At 47.6% G+C, this 25186-nt stretch overlaps 1 protein-coding gene across 1 annotated transcript; it reads right to left on the bottom strand.

Annotated features, from left to right (window-relative positions):
• Window positions 1–671: 671 nt before the first annotated feature.
• NXPH3 (neurexophilin 3) lies at window positions 672–24628 on the bottom strand. Its single transcript, XM_053361971.1, has 2 exons — window positions 24072–24628; window positions 672–4735 (listed from the first exon to the last, which is right to left on the bottom strand). The coding sequence occupies exons 1-2, from the start codon at window positions 24126–24128 to the stop codon at window positions 3992–3994; spliced, it is 801 nt and encodes a 266-aa protein (XP_053217946.1). The 5' UTR covers window positions 24129–24628; the 3' UTR covers window positions 672–3991.
• Window positions 24629–25186: the final 558 nt, after the last annotated feature.

The raw sequence follows: 25186 nt of genomic DNA on the forward strand, positions 1-25186 counted from the left end.
AGAGACTTCGGTGATCGTCCTGGGCAGGCACTGTGCTGCACCCATTGCCTGCGATCTGGTTTGGTTGTGGAGCGTCTGCTTCCCTCGTGGTCCCTCCCAATCCGTCTGCGAGAAAGAGGATGTGCTCCTAGGGGATGCTCTGAGCCAAGTCTAAGAGCATACAGAGGGGCCCATTCTTAGCGGTTGTGCTGCCACTTCCTTCTGCCAGAGACTTCGCCAAATCTTTGAGCCCGAGCTACCTGGTCGCCCTCAAAGGCAATAGTGTTTGGGTTTTGCTGGCATTAAATCAAGTTGATCTAACTCTCGGGTGCTGAGATCACAGAGAAGTCCCTCTTCCTGCTTCCTCTGCCCTTAGAGACTCCGAGTGGCAGTGGTCCAGGAGCAGACATTCTCTATGGCAGGGATGTCCAAAGCCCAAGAGACTGTGATCTACTCCTGCTGTAAAAACACTGGCAGTGATCTACCCATTGGATTGACCAAAGTTGTGGAGCATTTCTTGGGGAGTCAGACCCAAAGTTGTTGAGCTTTTTTGGGGGGAAGTCAATCCATCACTATCACGCGATTGACCAGGAACACCCCACGATCAACCGTTGGACATCCCTGCTCTACGACAACCCCTACAGAGGTGCATCTGTTGCCTTCATTATACAGATTTCAGAGAATGTTGAAGACGTACCTCTTTCTCCTGCCTTTTAACACTTGAGAGGTGTATGCTTGTAGGACCTACCTTTTTATGGTTCTAGGTTGTTTTTGATATTGTTTTTAATGCTGTAGTCCACCCTGGGACCTTAGGGTGAAGGATGAGTAATAGTAGTAGTAGTAATAGTAATAATAATAATAATAATAATAATAATAATAGGTCTTTCATAGAGCTGTGGCACCCAGTCCATTAATTATTTTAATAGAATCAGGGGTGGTTTTAAAATAAAATACATGTAGTTAAAAGATGAGGGCAGCAGACCGCATGAGTTCCAGTGGGTTGGCATGGCATCTCCAGTTTGCCTTCCTAACCTGGTAGAGTTGAGTTGTGCAAACCGAGTTCTTGTAGGCAACTGCTCTTTTGAATACTCTGCCTCAGCTAGAAATGGTAGCACCGAGAGAGCGGGGGGCCTTCTGCTTGTCTTGGCGGGGGTGGGGAGGGCTGGCAAATGCCCCACCTTGTCATTTTTCCTGGAGGCAACCCTGACACCAGGCCCCACGTTAGAAGAGGAAGACAGAACTGGGGAGAAGCATTTCCTCATTCCTTCTCCGAGAAGGAGGGATGCCTCTTCTAATATGGATGCCTTGTTCCTTACACCAGAAATGGGGTCCCTGTGGCACCTCCAGCTGTTGACCATGGGCTGTTGCTGACAGGGGCAGATGGGAATTGTAGTCCCTCAACATCTGGAGAGCCAAAGGTGACCCCCTGCTTTTAGTTACAGGTAGGTAGCCGTGTTGGTCTGCCGTAGTCGAAACAAAATAAAAAAAAAATCCTTCCACTAGCACCTTAGAGACCAACTAAGTTTGTTATTGGTATGAGCTTAAGTGTGCATGCACACGAAAGCTCATACCAATAACAAACTTGGTCTCTAAGGTGCTACTGGAAGGAATTTTTTAATTTTGTTTCCCCTGCTTCTAGATGGTGTTTAAAGGTAAAGGACCCCAGATGGTTAAGTCCGACCTAAATTCGACTAAATTCGAACCGCCGACCTTCTGATCGGCAAGCCCAAGAGGCTCAGTGGTTTAGACCACAGTGCCACCCGCGTCCCTCTTTCCCCTGACGTGGGTGGCACTGTGGTCTAAACCACTGAGCCTATTTTAATCCCCGTGACATGGTGAGCTCCCATTGCTCTGTCCCAGCTCCTGCCAACCTAGCAGTTCGAAAGCACGCCAGTGCAAGTAGATAAACAGGTACCACTGCGGCGGGAAGGTAAACGGCGTTTCTGTGTGCTCTGGTTTTCGTCAGGGTGTTTTGTTGTGCCAGAAGCGGTTTAGTCCTGCTGGCCACATGAACCAGAAAGCTGTCTGTGGACAAACGCCGGCTCCCTTGGTCTGAAAGCGAGATGAGCGCTGCAACCCCATAGTCGCCTTTGATTGGACTTAACCGTCCAGGGGTCCTTTACCTTTTACCTTAGATGGTGTTTGCTGTGGTCTGTGCAACATCACCCAGCAGCAATGGAGGAGGGTGGCAAAATCTTGAAAAGGCATATTCTCTGGTAGGCATAAGAAAGGAGGAAGCATATGCCTTCTTTTAAGTGGAAATTGCCAACTTGCCAGCACAGCATGAGGATGCAGAATCAGGAGCTGGCTTCCTCTTTGCTTTCTTCTCATCACCACGGAAATTAGATTTGGGGTTTCCGGGCCCCCGGGGGTGATAGATCTGAGTTAGAGCGCTGTGATCGCTGCCCCACCTCTCAATGCCTCCGTCCCACTTGGCTTTATGCAAATGCCGACCATTTGTTTTAAGTTCCGCGTACTAAACGAACTGTGATTTCTTCTAAATGGAGTGACAGTGCTACTAATTTATTTGGGTCGCATTTGTTTCCTGCGCTGCTCCTTGCCCCCAAGCCCTTGGTTGCTTGATGGATATTCTATAGAAGCAGATAAATTATATTCAGAGGCCTCTGCTAGAAAACTTTACCCGTCAAGGTGGCTAGGACTTGGCCAAAACAAGGTCATGGGGGAGGAGGGCTTAGGGACAATTAAATGGGGAAAGAAGGGGAAGCCAGGCTCTCCCATCTATATACCAGGGAACTGAATGGGCGGTGTATGATTCAGCAAGGGCCCTTTTGGAACCCGAAATGTTCTAGTAATTCAATCCACATTTCCTGTTTCCAATCCAGTGGGTGGAGGGACATGAAGCCTGAAGTGATGTCTTTTGGGAGCCATTATGGTCAGCAGACTAAGAAACTAAGTGATCTGACCCATCCTTTATTCCAGGGGTGATGAATCTCTGACCATGGGCCAGTTGTGGCTCACTGGGAATCCCAATTTGGCCTGCAAGTCCATTCCCCTTGAAACCACGCCCATCCACCCCACATCTGACATCATATGTGATTTCAGGTGTGGGGTGGATGTATCTTTGAAGGAGCTTAAAATGAGCTCCTAAGTGTCCCCTTTGCTGGAGCTGGGCACCCTCCCACTGCCCAGTATCATGGGCCAGGAGCCAGCTTCACCTGCTGAACGGCAGCCTGAAGGGGGAGAAGGCAGAGAGACTCCATCTGCAGCTGACCAGCCTTCCAGGATACAGGAGAAGGCGCTGATGAGAACCAGCTGGCTTCAGCCTTCTTCAGCAGAGCTTCCAGCAGCAGTCAGGTGCTGGAAACAACACTTGTAGTTCCTGGCCCTGCCTTGTTGCTCATCTTGACCCTTGATCTTCGGGTTTCCTGACCCCTGGACCGTCTGACCGCATGGTTTGCTGTCCCCGCAACCCTAGGACCGGACTTGACTTTGGATGCTGACTCTGCCTCCAGGCAAATTCCCTCTAAGAGACTCTTCTGGTTGGCTGGTCTCCCACTCCCCTAAGCTCTGCACGTTGTTGCTCAGCAACAAGACCACGACACCCACCGGCTGAGGAACGGAGAGGCCGTGCCTTGCTCTGGGAGCAGGGAGCGGTTTCCTCCTGCGCAAGCCCCATTTGAGGCTCACACAGCAGAATCCCATGCTGGGAGGAAATGTCCCACTTGTTAAACAGTAGGGATGGGGGCAGGAGCACAACTTGGGTTTCCCACTTGGAGCACTTGCATGTTTTGGGCTAGCCCTGAATGCATGAAAGCTGGCGGACAGGTGAGCGGGTGGGAAAGGTGTTTCCAGGATGGTATGCTTGCTTGGGGACTCTCAACCCCCCCCAACCCCCCTGCCTTTCAGCAGATGCTGGGGGCTTTGCCACTGTGTCTGGTGCTGCAGAGGTCCTCCTCCCTGCTTGCAGCCCCACCCCTTCCTTCATTGCCCAACCCCAAATCAAAGTTGTACTTGGGATACAGGACGCTTCTGAGATGGGAAAGGTAGGTGGTCACCCGGAGGGGTAATAAGGAACATTGTTGTGGTAGTTGTAGTCGGGACACACTTTCTGCACGAGCCTGTAGTCTATGCTGTAGAAGGTGATATAGATACAGATGACCTTGAAGGGCTTGGAGCAAACCCAGGAGACCTGGCTCTGCGTGTGGTTCAGGAAGCAGGTTTTGGAAGGGTCATAAGTGCACAGGGTGGTCTTCTTGGCTTTGTCCACTTTCTCGTACTCCACCCGGCAGTTGAAGATCTTGGATTCTTTGGCCTCAATGAAGATCTGCTGTTCGAGGTCAAACTCCACAGCTTTGTTGGGGGGCACCAGGCTGACGGAGATGTTCCCCTGCCCGGTGGAGTTGTGCCGGAAGAAGACGTTGACTGTGCCGTTCCCGTGGTCGACCACTTTCCCTGTGATCAAGAGGTTCAGCTTTACCGTCTTAATGTTGGAGTAGAAATCACCCCAGCCAAATATTTTCTTGAGCCGGCCGGGGTTGCCGACGGAGTCCCTCCGGCCGCGGGGCTGCACGCCCTGGCTGTGCTTGGACAAGCTCTCTAAGACGTCCCAAAACTCTTGGGCGTTGTTGGAGGCCAACTCCAGGAGACTGGTGTTTTGGAAGTGAGATTGGGCTGCAGAAGGTTTCAAGGAGAGCTGGCCTTTTTTCTTTTGTACCCGGGATCTTGGTTGCTCTTTGGGCGACTTCCCACTTTCCTCCTCCTCTTCCTCTGTTGCCTCGTCTTGGCCACAAATCACCTGCATGGAACAAGATGAGATCATGATGTCCTAAAGCACTGCCTTTTCTTATGGTTGTTGTTGTTTGACTTACCCCCTCCCCTGCCTTCCTTTATGGCAGTGGTTCTCAACCTTCCTAATGCCGCGACCCTTTAATACAGTTCCTCATGTTGTGGTGACCCCCAACCATAAAATTATTTTCGTTGCTACTGTATTTTTTGCTCTATAAGACACACTTTTTCCCTCCTAAAAAGTATGGGGAAATGTGTGTGTGTCTTATGGAGCGAATGCAGGCTGCGCAGTGCTCCCTCTTGCTGTTATAGCTTCTGGCTTAGCCGCGCGAAGCCCCTTCAGGGCATGGGGAGCCTTCATCCCACTGCCCTGAAGAGGCTTCGCACAGCTATCCCAGAAGCCAAAACAGCGAGAGGGATCACTATGCAGCGCTTCCTCTTGCTGTTCTAGCTTCTGGGATAGCCCCTCAGTCCCTTCCCCCAACTCCCAGAAAAGCCCCCAAGAGCTGCACTCCCTTTAAAGAATATTTTTTTTCTTGCATCCCCCCTCTAAAAACTAGGTGCGTCTTATGGAGTGAAAAATACAGTACTTCATAACTGTAATTTTGCTACTGCTATGAATCGTAATGTAAATATCTGCTATGTAGGATGTATTTTCATTGTTACAAATTGAACATAATTAAAGCATAGTGATTACTCATGAAAACAATATGTAATGTATGTATATATATATTTTTCGTTGTGCAGGTACCGTTTCTCACCCCACTGACATTTCTCCCCCTCTCCTTCACCGTTGCAGAACCTCCCCTTCCTCAGAGTGTAGTAAATTGTCGGCCAATCGCCTGCTAAGGTTTGAGGCCCTGGCCAATGGGTGAGCGGTGGCCGCGCATGGCTGAGAGGGGAAGGGGGCTGGGCTGAGCTGGCCGAGCACATTTCCAGCAGTCCCTCATCGGAGCAAGCTGTTTGCCACCACTGCTAAGTGGTGCTGCCGCCACTCTGCTAAGCATGGCTCCTGTGCCTGCCCTTGCGAGCAACAGAGGCTGTCGGCGGAGGAGGAACCCACCCCCCCAAAAGCTTGCCGACCCCTGGCCTTAGGCAACCCCTGTGAAAGGGTCATTCAACCCCCAAAGGGGTCGCGACCCACAGGTTGAGAACCGCTGCTGTATGGGCTCGTGGGCACCTTTGGCTATTTGAAAATCTGTTGTGGGCATCACCGCAATCTACTGCAGCGGCCTGGCTAGTTGCTGTGGTATGTAACATCACTGAATAAGCAGTCAAATACAACATTTCCTGTTTGTCTAGAGTGGACACGCAGGGGGATGTTGCTCTAGCCAGGAGGACTTCCTGTCACACCTGGTCTGGAGCATCCTCCCCCTGCGTGTGACCAGGGAGATGGGTGTGACGCTGGCAGACTAGGGGCAGCCATCTTACTCTTGACTCTCTTGACTTTCTTGACGCCTTTTGCTGTCTGCTGGCTCTCAGCCAGCAGCACACGGGCTCATCCCTCACAGAGGATGAGCCTACACTTTTCTCTATAACTGTTACTACAAGCTAAAGCACTGCCTTCAGGACCATACTGTGAACTGGATGTAAGTAACAGTCATTACTTTTAAAAGAAGACTGTTGTGTCATTATTGTTTTTAAGAGGGAACTAAAGGGGATTTACCATGACAAGCCAGGCTGGATTGCTTAACTCAAATGATTCTCACGAATCCATCCACTAGTTTCATGCAATGTACAAGGGAATGTGCTCTGCTACAAGCTCACTAGCGTGAGAGAGGAAGGATAATATTTAATCAATATATCCTCTCCTCCTATCCACAACATTCCCACACTTGCAAAACACTAGTAGCTTGCCTGAGTACAAAGAGGCCTGCCGTCTCATTTGAAGTGACAATTTTCTGTCACCAGAACACTCAGAAGGCAAAAATTAATTTCTCCAAATCAGCTCTAAGTAAATTCACTCCCCTGGTTTCTCTCTCTCCATTGGCTGGAATGACCCTCAGAATACTTGTGCGCTCTCTTGCACATGTTCATGCTTTCACATGCACCCCCACATCTGTCCAATCACAAGCATGCACCCAAAATATCCAACACACACTCTTTTCTGCTCCTTCTTCCTCCCATTGCCCCAACCAACGTCCTTTTGCTCCCCCAAATCCCCACCCACCCTGTTTTCTGCTCTCCTCCCATGACTCGAGCCATAGGCGCCGACTCCATGGGGCTTGAGGGGGCCCGAGCCCCCTCAAAAATTCGTTTGGGGGGGCTCCGCCCCCCCAATAATCTCCGGCGCCCCTCCAGCAGAGCGCCATCGCCGCCCCTCCCCCAGCCCAAAATGCACAGGGGGGGCGGGCTGCATGCCTCCTGCCCTCCCTCCCGAGCAAAAGCTCCACCCAATTTCCTTTGGAGCTGATTAATAGGCGCAGCACGCTCTCCCCTATTCGCTCACGAGGAGGCGGCGCCACTTTATTTGCATATTCATGAGCTTATTTATTATTCATGAGCTTTCCCGGGCCCCCCCAATATTTTTTATAAGTCCGCGTCGCTGACTCGAGCTTCACCCTTTCCCTCTCTGCCATGTTGCTTTCACATCCACCTTGCACCACCCACCCCATTCCTGCCCCTCTGTGCTCCAGTACCTTCCCTCTTCCAATCCACAAACACGCAGCCACAACCAGCCTTCTCTCTCTGCCCTCCAGCCAGTCGAAAGGTCTGCTGCGGTCCAGTCCGAATGGAAGTGGACATGTGCAACAGAGACCTTTGAGCAGCCCAAGGAGACCACTGTGCATGGCATTTTCCTTGGTTATCTGATGTGGAGGGAAGCAGATGGCCAAGTGGGCACTATGGCAACCCTCTGGGCTAAGCTGGTTCTCATGGGCACTTCCTTGGTGAATGCAGATAATGGGTTATCTAGATCAGGCGCCCCAACCTTCAGCCCTCCAGATGTTTTGGACTTCAATTCCCATCATCCCTGACCACTGGTCCTGTTAGCTAGGGATCATGGGAGTTGTAGGCCAAAACATCTGGAGGGCTGCAGGTTGGGGATGCTTGATCTAGAGGATTTGCCTCACTGAGGTGCAGTGGGCTTTTGCTTTCCAGCTGTATATGGAAACTTTCTTGAATGGCCTTTTTACACATGTAGAAAGATGTTGAGCAACTGACAGTGAAAGTTTGGGCTGTACCTTGTGAGCGATTCATGTATATTAATGAATCGGCAAGTTTAAACTCCTAAGTTCAGGAATACTGAATATATATATATATATATATATATATATATATATATAGTGGTACCTCTGGTTATGTAATTAATTCGTTCTAGAGGTCCATTCTTAACCTGAAACTGTTCTTAACCTGAGGTAGCACTTTAGCTAATTGGGCCTCCTGCTGCTGCTGCGCTGCTGCTGTGCGATTTCTGTTCTTAACCTGAAGCAAAGTTCTTAACCCAAGGTACTATTTCTGGGTTAGCAGAGTCTATAACCTGAAGCGTATGTAACCTGAAGTGTATGTAACCCAAGGTAAAGGTAAAGGGACCCCTGACCATTATGTCCAGTCGTGACCAACTCTGGGGTTGCGGCGCTCATCTTGCTTTACTGGCTGAGGGAGCCGGCGTACAGCTTCGAGGTCATGTGGCGAACCAGAGCAGCACACGGAAACGCCGTTTACCTTCCCGCTGGAGAAGTACCTATTTATCTACTTGCACTTTGACGTGCTTTCGAACTGCTAGGTTGGCAGGAGCAGGGACCGAGCAATGGGAGCTCACCCTGTGGCGGGGATTAGAACCGCCGACCTTCTGATCGGCAAGTCCTAGGCTCTGTGGTTTAACCCACAGCGCCACCCATGTCCCAGCCTGAGGTACCACTGTATATATATATATAGGCAGACAGGTCCCTGCCTCAAGAAACGTACAAAAGGGAGAGCTAAAGGACATGGAAGAACAGTTAGCAAGTGAGTCGAACCTACCTAGACTTCACTTTGGATGGGAGATGGAAGACTGTGCTAAAAGTTGCATAAAATGCATTTGGAAAGAGACATTAGGATAAACTATGGTTTATTGTGTTGGGAATGAGCCTAGCCTTGCTAAAAGCTTGTATGCTCTTCCCTTCCCCCTCCCCCACCCGACAGCACATCCAATTAACCACAGTTTTAGCCTAACCCACCTCACAGGGTTGTTGTGGAGATTAATTGCGGCTGAGAGGCGGTGACCGGCCCAAAGTCACCTGGTGAACTTCATGGCTGAGTGGGGGGCTTGAACCCTGGTGTTTTTCAGGGTGAAACAACTGTGGCCTCTTTTCAAGCAATAATAATAATAATAATAATAATAATAATAATAATAATAATAATAATGGTCAATGGTCCCCCACCCATCTGACTGGGTTGCCCCAGCCACTCTGGGTGACACTTTTCTGAAGCTCAGCAAGACAACTTGGAAGATACTTAGTGAAACAATAAGCAGCAACCTCCCTTTAAAAAAATAAAATAAAATAAATAAAGCTTACATCCTCCTCTCTATGGATATGTCTCTCTGCTTTTATCTTTCAAAGCTGCTCCTTTGGCTTTGACGTATCACTGCAGTCGGGCACAGCCCACCCTCCACGTTGTAAAGGGAAAGGAAGCATTCTCTCTGACGGCGGATCGCGACTTTTGTTTATTGAATTGTCACAGTTAAGAGAAACGGCCTCTTTCCTCAGACAGGCGCACCACTGAGCTTTTGCCACAGGCGCGCTAACATTTATTCAATTAATCAGTAAAAGGCCAGGCAGTTAATTGATTGAAAGACCTCTAATAGCTTGACGGCTCCAGTGAATGGTTTGAAAGCTGAGAAGCGACAGAAATAATGGGTCGCGCCGCATGTCATAAACCACTGCTGGTGGCCACAGTCATGCCATACATTTAAAACAGTGCCACAGTCATGGCTTGCCCCAAAGAATTCTGGGAGCTGTGGTTTGTTAAGGGGGCCAAAAGTTGTTCGGAGGACACCCCCCCTTCCCCTCACAGAAATAACAATTCTCAGAGTGGCTTAGGAATCAACATTTTTCCCACAGGGAATTCTGTGAACTGTAGCTCTGTGAGGGGAGCAGGGGGTCTCCTAACAGCTCTGAGCACCCTTAACAATGTACAAATCTCATAAATCTTTGGGAGAAGTCGCGACTCTTTAAAGTGCTTATCATAGCGCTTTAAATGTGGCTCTGCTTTGCTGATTCACATTCCTTTTTGCACTTGAAGTAGGTGTCTCATTAGGCTAGAGAGTCCAGCCTCAGATGAATTACTTCAATGCCTGAGGTGGAAAAGCCCACAAGCGCCTCTCCTCAGGAGAAAAAAAATATCTCCATAATAAATTAAACGACTATCAATTTGCTGACTTTTCGTGATGACTAAAATTATCTGCCAGAGACAGCTGTCTTGCTCTGCCTTAATGGTTTAGGGATTGTTAAGAACTGTCCACAAATAGCCCCTCCCCACACACAAAAAAGTATGGCATATTTTGAATGGCCATCTAATTGTATCAAGGTGGGCTGAGTATCCAACCCACAAATAAATCCACAGGATTTTTTTAAAAAAAACTTGCCTAGCCCCCACCCCATTTAAGCACTCAACCACACTGTGTTTAACGTGTTCCAGTGGCTATTTTTGAAATTAAATAAGGTAATAAAGGAACCACTTTGTTTCAATGGTCGTTCTTTCCTGTTCATTTTAGTATGTCCCAAGAAGGGGCGTTATAATAAATAATAAAAATAATAAATGTTATTTATACCCTGCCCTCCCCGGCCAGAGCCGGGCTCAGGGCAGCTAACATCAATAAAATAAAATCACAGTAAAAACAATAGGGGGAAAAGAGAGGGAGGGAAAAAACCACCAATTTAAAATACAGGTTAAAATGCAATTTAAAATGCAGCCTCGTTTTAAAATAGCTGATAAATCAAGACCATAAGGGGAGGGAAACATAAGGGTCAGACTGAGTCCAGACCAAAAGCCAGGCGGAACAGCTCTGTCTTGCAGGCCCTGAGGAAAGATGTCAAGTCCCGCAGGGCCCTGGTCTCTTGTGAGAGAGCGTTCCACCATGCATGTGATTGTGAATCCTCTTCTGAACAGGGCTCAATGTGAGCAGCCTCAGGGTGTGTTCTGTGCCAGTCTCTCATCCCTAAAACTTGTAAAGAGATTAGTGTACTTTGGACATGTTTGATATCACTTATCAGCCAAAACATGCACACCCTAAAATGATGTACAAGCCCCAGGTATCTTCAAGGTCCTCTACCTCCATTGCTGTACATTGGTACCCACAGGTTACAGACACTCCAGTTTATAGACGCTTCAGGTTACAGACTCCGCTAACCCATAAATAGTACCTCAGGTTAAGAACTTTTCTTCAGGATGAGAACAGAAATTGCACGGTGGCAGGAGGCTCCATTAGCTAAAGTGGTATTTCTGGTTAAGAACAGTTTCAGGTTAAGAACGGTCCTCCGGAACAAATAAAGTTCTTAAACCGAGGTACCACTGTATAATCCTGGTGGAAAATGGTTCTGTCTATGATTCTGTTTCCATATGATCTTTTTAATTATTTTATTACTAGAATCAGCTGGTTCAGGATCAATACTAGGGCTAAGGGAAACGTTCAGTTTTGTTTGTGTTTTAATGAGAAACTGCCTAATTCACACGCTCAAACCAATACGTGAACCAAAACAGCAATCCTTTCACAAATTCACACTTCTCCGAATTTTGCAATGCTGTTCTCCAGCCAAGCGATGTGTACATAATGCATACAGTTAAAGGAAAGTGTACATAGAAGTGCATAAATTCACAAAAACAATTTCCAAAAATGTATTATATTAAATTGCTTGTAAAAAATATCGGCGGGGGGGTGGGGGGATGCAGCAGTATGCTTATAAATTATCATTAGGATTTTACCAAATGAATTGTGGCAGAAATATGAACTGCATTTAAGAACAATGAGAAACTGAAAGAAACCAAAATGGATTGATCCATTCCCATACTGAACTAAACAGAATGAAACCATGGGATCTTTAGAAACCTGGAAGTTCAGTTCCATATGCACTGAGAAATAAGAGCGCATTTAGCTCCTTCTGGGATTTTACAAACTGCACCTGAGTGTAGAGAGTATTTAACTTAGTCACTGCACTTTATTTGCCTTATCTGTTGAGCTGGAAAAAGCATTGCAGTCTCTGGTGTTTTGCCCTTGCAGCAGGTTTGGCAGGAAGAACCTCTTAGTCTTAGTGTCTATTCCCCCACCAGGTTTAGTTTCAAGGACATACCCTCCCACCCCAAGAGCTGGTGTAGTGGCTAGGAGATTGAGATGGGAATCTGGAAGCTCCTGGTTTGAATTTTGCCTTTTCCACGAACTCACCAGGGTTGTCTTCTGCAATCTCCCCTCTTTCCCTCCCAGTCTCAGTCCTACCATCTGCAGCTGGGGGAGAGGGAAGGATAATAGAGTCTCACCTTATAGCAGAGACATACCTCACCATTCCTGACTGCGGACCACATTTATTGGGAGAAGGGAAGACCAAATACCATCTGGAGGGCTACAGATTCTCCACCCCAACCACCCTCCTACCATGGATGCTGTTAAGATTACAATTTGAATACAGTTGTACCTTGGAAGTCAAACAGAATCCGTTCCGCAAGTCTGTTGGACTTCCAAAACATTCGAAAACCAAAGTGCGGCTTCCGATTGGCTGCAGGAAGCTCCTGCAACCAATTGGAAGCTGCGGAAGCCCGGCCGGATGTTTGGCTTCCAAAAATAGTTCGCAAACCGGGACGGTCACTTCCAGGTTTGTGGCATTCGGGAGCTAAAACGTTCGAGAATTAAGCTGTTCGAAAATCAAGGTAGGACTGTACCAGAAATTGCTATACAATGCTAAGTATTATTGTATGGAGGTTCTGCACAAGAAAGCAAGGTTGGTAGACTTCCTGCAGCCCCAAACCTCCCTTTCTCCAGGGCTGCAAATAAACCACACACGTAAATCACATTCAAAGCACCCCCTTAAAAAAAAAAGATTCACATGAACTGTAGTTTACCCCCCACAGAACTACAATTCCCAGCACCTTCCACAAATTGCAGTTCCCAGGATACTCCTGGGGAAGATGGGCTATAAATGTGTTATGTGCAAGAAGCCTAAGTTAATAAATCAAGCTCTGTATATTTTTTGTTTGTTTAGTCATTTAGTCGTGTCCAACTCTTCGTGACCCCATGGACCAGAGCACGCCAGGCACTCCTGTCTTCCAATGCCTCCCGCAGTTTGGTCAAACTCATGCTGGTAGCTTCGAGAACACTGTCCAGCCATCTCGTCCTCTGTTGTCCCCTTCTCCTTGTGCCCTCCATCTTTCCCAACATCAGGGTCTTTTCCAGGGAGTCTTCTCTTCTCATGAGGTGGCCAAAGTATTGGAGCCTCAGCTTCACGATCTGTCCTTCCAGTAAGCACTCAGGGCTGATTTCCTTCAGAATGGATAGGTTTGATCTTCTTGCAGTCCATGGGACTCTCAAGAGTCTCCTCCAGCACCATAATTCAAAAGCATCAATTCTTCGGCGATCAGCCTTCTTTATGGTCCAGCTCTCACTTCCATACATCACTACTGGGAAAACCATAGCTTTAACTATACGGACCTTTGTTGGCAAGGTGATGTCTCTGCTTTTTAAGATGCTGTCTAGGTTTGCCATCGCCTTTCTCCCAAGGAGCAGGCGTTTTTTAATTTCGTGGCTGCTGTCACCATCTGCAGTGATCATGGAGCCCAAGAAAGTAAAATCTCTCACTGCCTCATTTCCCCCCCTTCTATTTGCCAGGAGGTGAGGGGACCAGTGGCCATGATCTTTGTTAGATTGGGCCAAAGAGGCAGTGACTGGCCCAAGATCACCCAGTGAGCTTCATGGCTGAGTGGGGATTTGAACCCTGCTCTCCCAGGTCTTACTCTGACACTCTAACCACTACACCACACTGGCTCTCACATGTAGTAACGCTGAGTGTATTTCTTATGTTGACATTTACTGGTTGTGGGATTTTCGGTTGTTTTTGAGAAGCCACCAGGCAGGTTTGTCCCGTTGCAAATGTGCATAGAAGCAACACACAGAGGAAAGAGCATGAACATACCTTCGCTGCAGCCTCAACGTGTAACTTCTGTGCCTCAATCCTATACTGTAGTCGGAACAGAGTCTTCCTGTGTACAAGTTGTACACAGTATGCAATTTCTCCCGATTGGTGGCTGCAGTGTCTCCACATGTTGCTACTGTGTGCAGATGTTTGCACGATAAGGGCTGCGCAGTTAGGAATTTATTGCTATTTACTGGTAAGTCTCAAGGACAAGCCAGTGCCCTTGGTAAGGGACCAAATTTCATCACCATCATCATCTAAACCAGTAAAAGATGACCAGTTTAGAAAGAGGATGAAAGAAAAGGATCAATACTCATCAGGAGGGTTCTGACACTTCCCGGTTGGCTTTTCAAAGTCTTTTTAACATCGATGTTTAAAACAGAGATGGCATACCCTTCCCATTTGACATTTACTGTACCGTATACATCTGAAGACATTTGCCTGCCTGGAATGGAACTCAAATAGGATACACACACACACACACACAACACCAACACTTTTAAAAGGCTCATTGCACCGATTCAGATTCCTCTTCTATATCTCCACCCCCTCTGGTGAAAATGTCTTCGATTTTCTGCCTGGTGGGACCACCTGCCTGGTTTTCTTTTAACAGGGTAAATATATATATATAGGGAAAAGAAAACATAAAACATTGCAAATATTCAAATAGTCTCATCTGAGAGGTTTTGTTCCAGAACTGATATATTGTAAAGTTATGCGAAATGTGCTCCATGGCCAGCTGCCCCCTAACATCTCCCAACTGGTATATATTTTATCTTAATGCCATACAGTGGTACCTCGGGTTAAGAACTTAATTCATTCTGGAGGTCCGTTCTTAACCTGAAACTGTTCTTAACCTGAAGCATATGTAACCTGGGGTACCACTGTCTGTCCTGACAGGGGTTGGCTGCAGCTCTGTAGGGACCCAGGAAGACCTTTTCATTTTAACTGGAGACTCGGCAGATTGAACCTGAGACCTTCTTCAGATAAAGAAGGTGCTCTGCTATTGAACTGTGCTTTCTCTCCATCCATCAATCCATCCATCCATTCGTTATTAAATTTACACCTCACCTTTGCTGCAAGGATCTCAAGTTGCCATGCATAGTTTTCCTCCTAATAAGACCTGTACCAACAGTTGGCACTTCCAGGAGGCTGGGAAAGAGACCTGCCACCATTGCTCTCCCTGACATTAGTCTTTTGGTGCTGTGTCAGCCACCTCTGGGAAACTGTAATACATGGGTAGGCAAACTAAGGCCCGGATCCGGCCCAATCGCCTTCAAAATCCGGCCCGCTGGTGGTCTGGGAATCAGCATGTTTTTACATGAGTAGAATGTGTCCTTTTATTTAAAATGCACCTCTGGGTTATTTGTGGGGCATAGGAATTCATTCATTTCCCCTCAAAAAATATAGTCCGGCCCTCCACAAGGTCTGAGGGACAGTGGACCGGCCCCCTGCTGAAAAAGTTTGCTGACCCCTGCTGTAATATGTCATCTAACATCCCCTCCTCGAATTGCATTTACGCCAGGCTCCTTGGAGTGCAGGAAGACCAGGATCAGAAACTTTATTGTCTGCGAACTTTATTATATTGGTTTTATTTTTTCCCCTAATATTGACTTTATTCTGCATTTGCTGAATTGTTGGTTTTTGTTACTTTGAATCGGCTGACCTGTTTTGTATTTTTTTGGTATATTTGTATTTCCTCTGCTCTCTAGATGTTTTGAACGCTTGGGTGCAGCTTGTTGCGGAAAAGCGGCATGCAGGGAAAATCAATCAAATCAATCACTCAATCAATCAATCAATCAATCAATCAGAACATAAAGAAGAGCCCAGAGGGATCAGGCCAGTGGCCCATCTACTCCAGCATCCTGTTCTCACAGTGTCCACCAGGGGCGCCAACTTGAATAACAGATTGGAGGCGGGGCAAGTATAAGCCCCGCCCTGTAGAATCAATCGCAAGACGCAGCGCGAAGGGACCTCAGCTCTAGGAGCTGGCTCCAATGGTGGCCCCCCCAGACAGTGTGGGAAGCCCACCAGCCCATTTTAACCCTCACATTTTAACCCTGTGAGGTGTCTTACCCAGCTGAGAGATAAGGTCACCCAGTGAGCTTCACAGCAGATTTGGAAACTGCTCTCCCAGGCCCTAGTCCGACACTCTGACCAGTCCCCCACGCTGGTTTTCTCCATCCAAGCTATGCACATTTATTTCACGTATTAATTGCTCACGGCAAAAGGCTCTCTAAGTGACTCACAAACAACAGTTGAGGGCATGGTTGCCACCTGTTCTGTATCATACAGGATTGTCCCGTATTTCTGTGTAAAATGCTACGTCCTGTATTGATACGGTTTAGTCCTGTATTTCAGGTCTTTTCTCTTTCTCTCCCTGCCAAGTTGGGGGATGCTCTCCCAATGCGTGTGTCTGAAAGGGTGTGAGAAAGGTCATGTATTTGAGCTCTGGGTAGCCGAGCACAGGCAGATTTACGAATTTAAGTGTGCGTCCGTGTGTGTGTTTGACAACTTCTAGAGGGGCCATCCTGTTAGGCTGCAGTGGATTGTAATAAAGGTAAAGGTAAACAGTATTTACGTGCCCTCTGGTTTCCGTCACGGTGTCCTGTTGCGCCAGAAGCGGTTTCGTCATACTGGTTACATTAAGGTTACCAGATTTTTTTCAATGAATCCAGGGACACTTTTCAACTTCAATGGATTTTGGATGGGGACTGATTTGTAAATCTGGGGACTGTTCCCCGGAAACTGAGACATCTGGTAACCTTAGGCTACATGACCCAGAAAGCTGTCTGTGGACAAACGCCGGCTCTCTCAGCCTGAAAGGAAAGTGAGCACCACAACCCCATAGTTGCCTTTGCTTGTGCATAACCGTCCAGGGGTCCTTTACCTGTCTAAAGATTGTAATGGATTGCTTTGAAGTCACTTCAGCACCAGAAAGGGTAAAATAAATCACCTCCAAACCAACCCACCTTGTCCTGCATTTTGCCAGAACAAAGATGGCAAAGCGTGTTTTCCTTCATGGAGAGCACATGTTGTGGTGGGGGCCGCCAGGACACTCCAAAGTTGGGGGTGGGCTAATTGATTGTTGGCCACTGTTGCGATTGGGGCTTCCCTTGTTGTTGGGAAGAAGTTAATGTTGCCATTTGTTGATTGACAGCCAGAAATGCTAAAACTCCTTGCACGAGGCTAGGGCTTCCTCTTTTCGTCCGTGCATCAGATTGCCCCTCCCCCCTCCCTAGAATTAGGGTTGCTCGGTTTGACCTTGCTATGCCTCTCATTGGGTCGTCTGCTCTTGGGGCAGGGGCCCGGTAGGAATTTTGTCCATCTGGCTGATTGGCTGGGGCCATTTGGTTTTTGCCTACTGCGTAGCAAATCGTCACAACTTGTAAGGTTGTGGTTAGGCATTGGTTTATAGTTTGGTTGGTTGAGGGGCATGGATTGGCTGTGCCTGCCCCTCTAATGCTGCTGCTGCAAGGGATTCCGTTAAAGGAATCAGGGGCTAACTATTGCTTGTCCACTCTGTCAAGGGGGCTCGGGCCACTGCAAGAGCTCCTGGCTACATTTAGGGAGGGCTGAGGGCAGCTTCCCTGCTCCGTCGCTACCCCCAAGTGTATTCCCCTTTTCTGACTTTCGCATCATGCGGAATGTCAGTCTGTCCCCCATGGTGGGGGCAGATAGTCACAACCAATGCCTAAGCAACCACTCACATTTTTGTATTTTAATAAAGTTGTGGCCAAAATTATGCCAAAAACCTTAAACAAAAATTCTGTGTGACGTGTGAGTTATTGGGGTGGCCCTGGGGACTTTGACAAGCAACCCTAATAGCATCACATAGAAACAAAATGACATTGCAATACAACCATCGCAATCACCCATAATAAACAGACGCAGCAAAACTTCTGACAGCAGAAAGCAGCTTCTCAATAGTTCACAATCCACCCAATGCCTGCTTGCCCCAACATTGGTATTGGATTGTGGGGCCTTTGGTATGCCCTTCCATAAAGTTTAGTCCCCCCCCTCCACCCAGGTTGGGGAAGGACAGTGTGGGGGTTGGGTAAAAGTTGGCCCAGGATATTTGCAAGGTGATGTGTGCAGAAGCCTGCCGCACTGTCGTCAGGATGACTAAATGGTGGGAATGCTGTATTACTCATTCTCTCCATCTGAGCTTTGTTTTCTAATTCATTTATTTGCGGGTACGGCACAGGGCTATGCATGTCTAACCCAGGAGGTAGACCCATTGAATTCAATGGAAATTACTCCCAGGTAATTGTGTATAGGAAGAGGGGTATTTTAACAGTTTCATGCCCAAGTGAGGAGATGAAATGCTTCTCACTCTGGCACTTTTAATTGCTGCTGCAATTTAATTGCTGCTGCTTAGTTTAAAGAATTAGCTGGACTGGGAAGCTGATGGACTGGGAAGCCTTGAGATATGAAATGTTTAAAGGTAACTGTAAGAGGTATATATCTTAATTTAATTTAATTGATTTATTTCTGTCACTGACCAGAATGCAAACGTATGTATCAAATTTTGGAAAATGCATTTAAAAAAATTAACTTCATTAGGGGGGGAAAGGAACCCAATCTTTTTCTTTTTCTTAAAAAAAGCTCTGCTCTGTGTGGCCCTCCAGAAGTTGTTGGGACTACATCATCCTTTACTATTTGCCATGTTGGCTGGGGCTGATGGAAATCCAATGCCCTCAGTTTCCACAGCTGGGAAATGGGAACTATAGCTGCCAACCACATGGGGTGTCGGTTTATTTTCATGAAATAGTCCCCCCCAAAGAATCAATACTGCTTAACAATTATACAAAATACTATAGAATGATCAAGAAGTCCCTCCCTTCATGCTTCTTTGTGTTCTGTTTGTTTACTTTAGATGAACCAGAATACGGAATCGTAAGCGCCAGATTAAATGATAACAACTAACAGCCTTCTGGAATTAGATCACCTTTCAGGTAAGCAAATTTCAACTAAACATTGGGCAGACATGCACCATAAATTCGAAGGATGTTTGACGCATATTTAAAGCACATTACTTCCCCAAAGAACCCTGGGAACTGTAGTTTGCGAAGGTTCCTGGGAATTTGAAGCTCTGTAAGGGGGGAAACTACAGTTCCCAGGATTCTTTGCATGGCGTGGAGTGTCAGGCTTCCTAGTTGTAAGAGTTGTTTGATGGTGGAGCAGGAGGTGTCGGGTTCTTCTTCACTGAGAATATTTAAGCAGAGGCTAGGTGGTCATCCTATCAGGGATCCCGTGTGGTAGATCCAACATTGATCAGGGTGGGTTGGCCTCGGTCACCTCCAAGATCCCTCCCAACTGATTCTAAATTCTAGAAGCAGGCAAAGATGGGAAAATTCCAGGGCAAAGGACTCTCCTCTCCTATAAATATCCTCCATTATGTGGTAACTCACTGCACCCGTATGAGAGAGGGCACCAAACATAGGGCCTTGCCCCGAGATCTGGGAAGGTAAGAAGGCTCTACAGTGGTACCTCGGGTTAAGAACTTAATTCGTTCTGGAGGTCCGTTCTTAACCTGAAACTGTTCTTAACCTGAAGCACCACTTTAGCTAACGGGGCCTCCTGTTGCTGCCGTGCCGCCGGAGCACGATTTCTGATCTCATCCTGAGGTAAAGTTCTTAATCTGAGGTACTATTTCTGGTTCCTTCCAGTAGCACCTTAAAGACCAACTAAGTTAGTTCTTGGTATGAAGGTATCTGAAGAAGTGTGCATGCACACGAAAGCTCATACCAAGAACTAACTAAGTTGGTCTTTAAGGTGCTACTGGAAGGAAAAAATTTTTTTGTTTTGACTATGGCAGACCAACACGGCTACCTATCTGTAACTGGTACTATTTCTGGGTTAGCGGAGTCTGTAACCTGAAGCGTATGTAACCCGAGGTACCACTGTATATAAACCAGGAGCTGGAGCTCTTATTACATGGGTATTTCTGAATCAGCGAAGGGGGCATTCAGAAAGCCTCGGGGTCCAGTGCCTAGTATCTCCAGGCAAGGCTGCATGCCCTCCAACTTCCCTGAAAATGTCAGGACCGTCACGAAAACCCTGCTTCTCACTTTTCCACGCGGAGCCCCAAATTCCGAAAGGGACTTCCCTTCAGTCCAACGTTTCAACGTGTTACTGGAAGTTCAGATCCGTGCATCCTTCTAACACGTCTCTTAGATCTATGCCTCCTGCTCCCCAACCCCATCCTGCCACACTCAATATGGCGTCACTTCCTGTTTTTATGAAAAAACAAGATCCGGGTCACTCCAATGCCCCGAAGAAAGTTTCCCGCTGTTTCCCCACTACTACAGGCAGTGGGCCTTCTCGACAGTGTCGCCTGCCCTGTGGAACGCCCTCCCACCAGATGTCAAAGAGAACAACAACTACCAGACTTTTAGAAGACATCTGAAGCCAGCCCTGTTTAGGGAAGCTTTTAATGTTTGATGCATTACTGTATTTTAATATTTTGTTGGGAGCCGCCCAGAGTGGCTGGGGAAGCCCAGCCAGGTTGGCAGGGTATAAATAATAAATTATTATTATTATTACTACTACTACTACTACTCAGTCAGTCGGTCTCCCATCAAGAAAGTGGTGGGTAGGAGAGCAAAGTGGGCAGGGCCTGTCTGCAAGGCCACCACCTTGGCTGTGAGGGGCACCAAGGGATTGCTGATCACTTGACTCCGACTTCCTTCATTCAGCTGCTGCAACTGCATCCCTGCCCCAGCCTCAGAGCAGGAAGATGCCAGGGAGTGAGCACACCGATGTATAACTTGTCCCTATTTTCTATTATTTTGCCTATTAGTTTTTATTAATTACCAATTTTTTAACAGATTAACATCAAATCAATTCAAATTTAACACATATTTTAAAACACCTCCCCCTTTCAAGATGCTTCTTTCCCCTCCCTCCTTTGCTGCTCACAATAAAGTACATTTCCTTAACTTCTAATACTTTCCCATCCATTCGCGCTTTCCGTTGACTGCACATGTTCAATTCCTGCTTCGACTTTTATTTAACCATTTCCCAATTGATCAAATACAGTGGTACCTCTGGTTATGTACTTAATTCGTTCTGGAGGTTCGTTCTTAACCTGAAACCATTCTTAACCTGAGGTACCACTTTAGCTAATGGGGCCTCCCGCTGCCACCGTGCGATTTCTGTTCTCATCCTGAGGTAAAGTTCTTAACCCAAGGTACGACTTCGGGGTTAGCGGAGTCTGTAACCTGAAGTGTTTGTAACCCGAAGTACCACTGTAGAGTTAATCTCTCTTTATCAACTAATACAGTTTATTCATCATACCGTATATGTCCCTATTTTCATCTGAGGAATGCTGGAGGGTTGTGGGCTGGGAATGTCTCCCACCTGAAATTCTGGAGAGCGAATGTTAGTTGGTAGAGATGGTACTTTGCTAATTGGATTAAGGTTCAATATGAGGCAGGTAAGGTGTACAGGACAGGGAGTGGGAGGAACCAGTGGCCCTCCCCGATATGGCTGGACTACAACTCCCATCAGCCCCAAGCACCACGGCCAATGATCGAGAGCGATGGGAATTGTAGCCTAAGAATTTTGGATCACCACAATTCCTCCCCAGGGAAAAAGACACACATCACTCCCTGAGCTAGTGAGAACAGATGATACTGGACCAAATGCACCAGAAGACAAGGCAGTGTTATATGTTTATTGTAGGGATGGGGAAGCCTATAGGCCCTTTGGCTGTTGCTGAACTACAACTCCCAACATCCTTGGCCATTGGCTGTGCTTGCCGGGGCTGATGGGAGTTGTAGCTCAGCTGGAGGGCCAAAGCTTTCCAACCTCTGCTTCACCATAATAGGCAACCTACCCCTGGTGCCTGCCGACTCTGAGGTCTGTAATTAACGCAAACAAACACAACCGCCTTTTTAAGTAGGGAGGAGAGGACCGCAGAACCATCCTAATTTGATTTCTTGACATGCAGATGGATTTTTAAGTGCCCCATTGACTAGCATAGGGAGTAACCATTATTTTTTTTAAGAGAGGAAGGAAAATACATTATGAGGGGTGGGGTGGCTGGATGGGGAAGAAAGCAGGCGAGAAGCAGCCACAGCGACAAAGCCACCCAGTTCAGCCCAGCTGCCAGTCCCAATGCCCACAGTGTTTGGAGGAAGATGTGTCTGCGCCAATTCGGCAGGGATTAAGGGCACTCTGCTGCCAAAGAAAACTCTGGGCTTGTTTCCCTGTGGACATGAAATGTGTGGGGTTTTCCTCCTCTCCCCTCTGTGCAGAGAACAACTAAATGTCTAGTGGGGGAGCTGGTAGGAGCTTTGAGTACCTCAAATGGCAGTGGGAAGAGTTCCTGGTATCTTCTCCAGGAGATGAGGTTTGCTACCTGTGGCCACCCACAATTCCAGTGAGATAACTTCTGTTTTTCAATGGGCTCAGAGATTAAATGGAGGGTGTGTCTGTGTCGGCACCTTTGCCGCTCCCCGTTAGAAATCAATTGTTATTCACCGTTCTATGCCAACCCACCCTGCCAGGTTCTTAAATATAAATGCTGCTTGCAAAATCTCAGAATCCGTGTTTGTTTTTCTCCCAGGGGATGATAACAATGATCTAAGACGTCACCTTTTGGGCATCCAAGCAGAGGTCTTCTCTTAGACCCTTCCTGCCACCCAAAGGGTGAGCAGTGCCTCTAGAATACACAGCTCCAGAGCCCCGGGCAAAGGATTAAACAACAACAACAACAACAACCAGAACCTTGCAGACATGCATTGGGATAGCGTGACCGGGGGAAAAAGCCTCTTCTCTGCTTGATAGGGAAACAAAGCTTCTTAAGCCTGCTGCAGCATTTTAAAAAACCCGTGCCGTTTCCAAGGCCTGTTTTGCTAATTAGTTTTTGTAAGTTTTGGCAACCGTTTTAAACAGGGGTCAGTGGGGAACCTGCCCATCTTGCGGGGTGTGTGTGTGTGATCATTTGCTACCAGCCCAGAGTCGATTAGGTTCGGCACAGACTCTGGACCTGTGTTCAGATCCTTCCATCGTCAAGAAAGCTCACTTGGGTGACCTCAACCATCTCTTATTATTTTCTCTTCAGCTGCCTCCCTTTGTGTCCCCATTGGATTTGGGAGGAATCTTCACTCCCCTGAGTTCTGCCTTCCTCGCCCCATAAGGGATTGCCATAAGTAGAGCTAGTTTGTTTGGTGGCCTTCCAGTTTCCTTCGGGGAAACTTACTTAGGATCTGATAGCTTGCCACGGCAAGCCCTTCTCTCCCCAGGACCAGGTTGCCTGCGAATGAATATATGATACAGCCTTCTCCCCCTGTCTTGTGTGGTTTCCTTACTTGCAGCCTGGCTCGCCTACTTGAGCCAGCTAGAATTGCTTATTTATTTGGGTGGTGCAACCTGTTTGCCTCTTCAAGGTGTATGTGTTTGTTCCAGGGATAGCCAAATTGTCCTCTCTCTCTCTCTCTCTCTCTCTCTCTCTCTCTCTCTCTCTTTCTCTCCGTCTCTCCTCCCTGTAGTGCATTTAACTACATCCTGACATAAAGCCATAAAGCTGCTATTGAGCAGAATCCGATCCCAGAATGAGATAAAAAGTGATCAGATAGCTTTATAAGACTGTTCAAGCATTCTGAATGACTAGGTACGCTCAAATGGAGGAGTTAGGATTTATTTCTCATCTTTAAAAATCTGCGCTGTTTTGTGTTTTATTGCGGTATATTTTTTACTGCATTCCTTGTCATATATTTTTTTTATAACTCATTTTGAACTTTTATTGCACGTTGCCCGGAGAACTCTCCTCCGGGGTGGTTAACCAATTTAAACCAACAAGCAACGAGAGATTCAAACAGACAAGCAATTAAGGAAGAGATTTGGCAGGTGACAGGCACCTGTTTACAACCCTAGATCAGGACCTTAAAGAAAAGGAAAATGGCAACCTTAATTGATAGGAAGATGGATGGGTAGCCCTGCCTTATGGGGTTGGACTAGATGTCCTTTGGATCCCCCCTCCCAAATCTCCTGTGCCCCGACCCTGCCTGGCAAAGTTGATGCGAGGACAGTTGTTAAACCCAGGCAAAGCCCGGTGCATGCTAAGAAGTGCTACGCGGAAGCAGCAGACCGCAAAACTGCTGGAACATACTAATTTCAAGCAGCGCTTTGCACAAGCCGCCCCTTTGCTCTCAGGCACCGCCAAGGGCATGCCACTATCCTTATTCTCTCTCCCCCCACCCCGCAACCTCACCTTTCCCTTGTCCGTTGCTCACTCACCAGCAGATAGATGCTCCCTTGGATGAGGAATATGAAACAGCACCGTGTCAGCTGCATTTTCTTTTCAGCCTCTCCTCCGCCTTTCCCCTCCTCTTATCGATATCTGGCTAAATCTGTTGTGCTTCCTTGCTGCTGCTGCTGCTGCTGTTTATAATCTGGCCTCTGGCTTCCTAGGATCTCCCCTTTCCAGGTTCCATCTGGCCGCCTCCTTCCAGCCAGGCATGGATGGGCAAAACAGGAAAAAAAGGAAGCAGGAACAGCCCCACTGTCTCAACCTCTGCAGTTGGAGAGCTCCATGGGGCTGCCTCCTGTCTGCTTCCCTGCTTTGCCGGAGACTCTGGCAAAACTCACTCCAGTCCCTCGCTCTTTTCTTTCTCCCTCTCTCCCTCTCTCCACTAGCTCCCTCCCACTGACAGGTGCCACCACTGGAGCCGACGAGCCCTGCCTTAACCCCTTGCCTGCCTGCCTGGCAAACTTAGAAACTCAGCGCGGAGCTCCAAAGTTGGCAACAGCGTCCGAGAGAAGACTGCGCTCTGCCTCTGCCTTGCCCAGATTAGGCCAGCATCCTGGGAAGAACGGCTGCAGGTAGGTCGGGAGCGAGGAGGGTGCCGATGTCCCCAGGGTCTTGTGGCCGGAGCTTGCTTTTAGGATGTGAAAGCTGGGGGGTTGGGGTTGGGGGTCGTGTTCCAAGGTGATGCTTGCCAAGGAGGAAAGAGAAGTTCCTAATCTGAGTCAGGGGTGGACTCCCAGAAGCTGTTTTCAAGGGCAAAGCTGTGTCCTTGGTCTGGGAAGGTTCAAAGCAGCTGACCTGAAAACAGAGACGTTATCTGTGTCTCCGTGAAAACCTTTCGATTAAAAACAACGATAAAAGAAGGAAAGGGGAGTACCTTTTGAAAATGTGCAAAGCTGCTCTGGGTGTAGGTTAAAGACAAGAGCCCTTGGGGCAGACGGTATGACTCACAAGCAGGCTTCAGATCTGCCACATCCAGTCTTTTATTTTTAAAATGATGTATCCCGGTTGCATCCTGCCCATCTTGAATCCCAGGGTGACTTTATGCAGCGCCTGGGATCTGGCAGGGAAAATCGGAGCACTGCTTTCTGCCTCCCACTTCTGA

The sequence above is a fragment of the Podarcis raffonei genome, chromosome 13 (genome assembly GCF_027172205.1).
Source record: "Podarcis raffonei isolate rPodRaf1 chromosome 13, rPodRaf1.pri, whole genome shotgun sequence".
In the NCBI taxonomy this organism is placed as follows: Eukaryota; Metazoa; Chordata; class Lepidosauria; order Squamata; family Lacertidae; genus Podarcis; species Podarcis raffonei.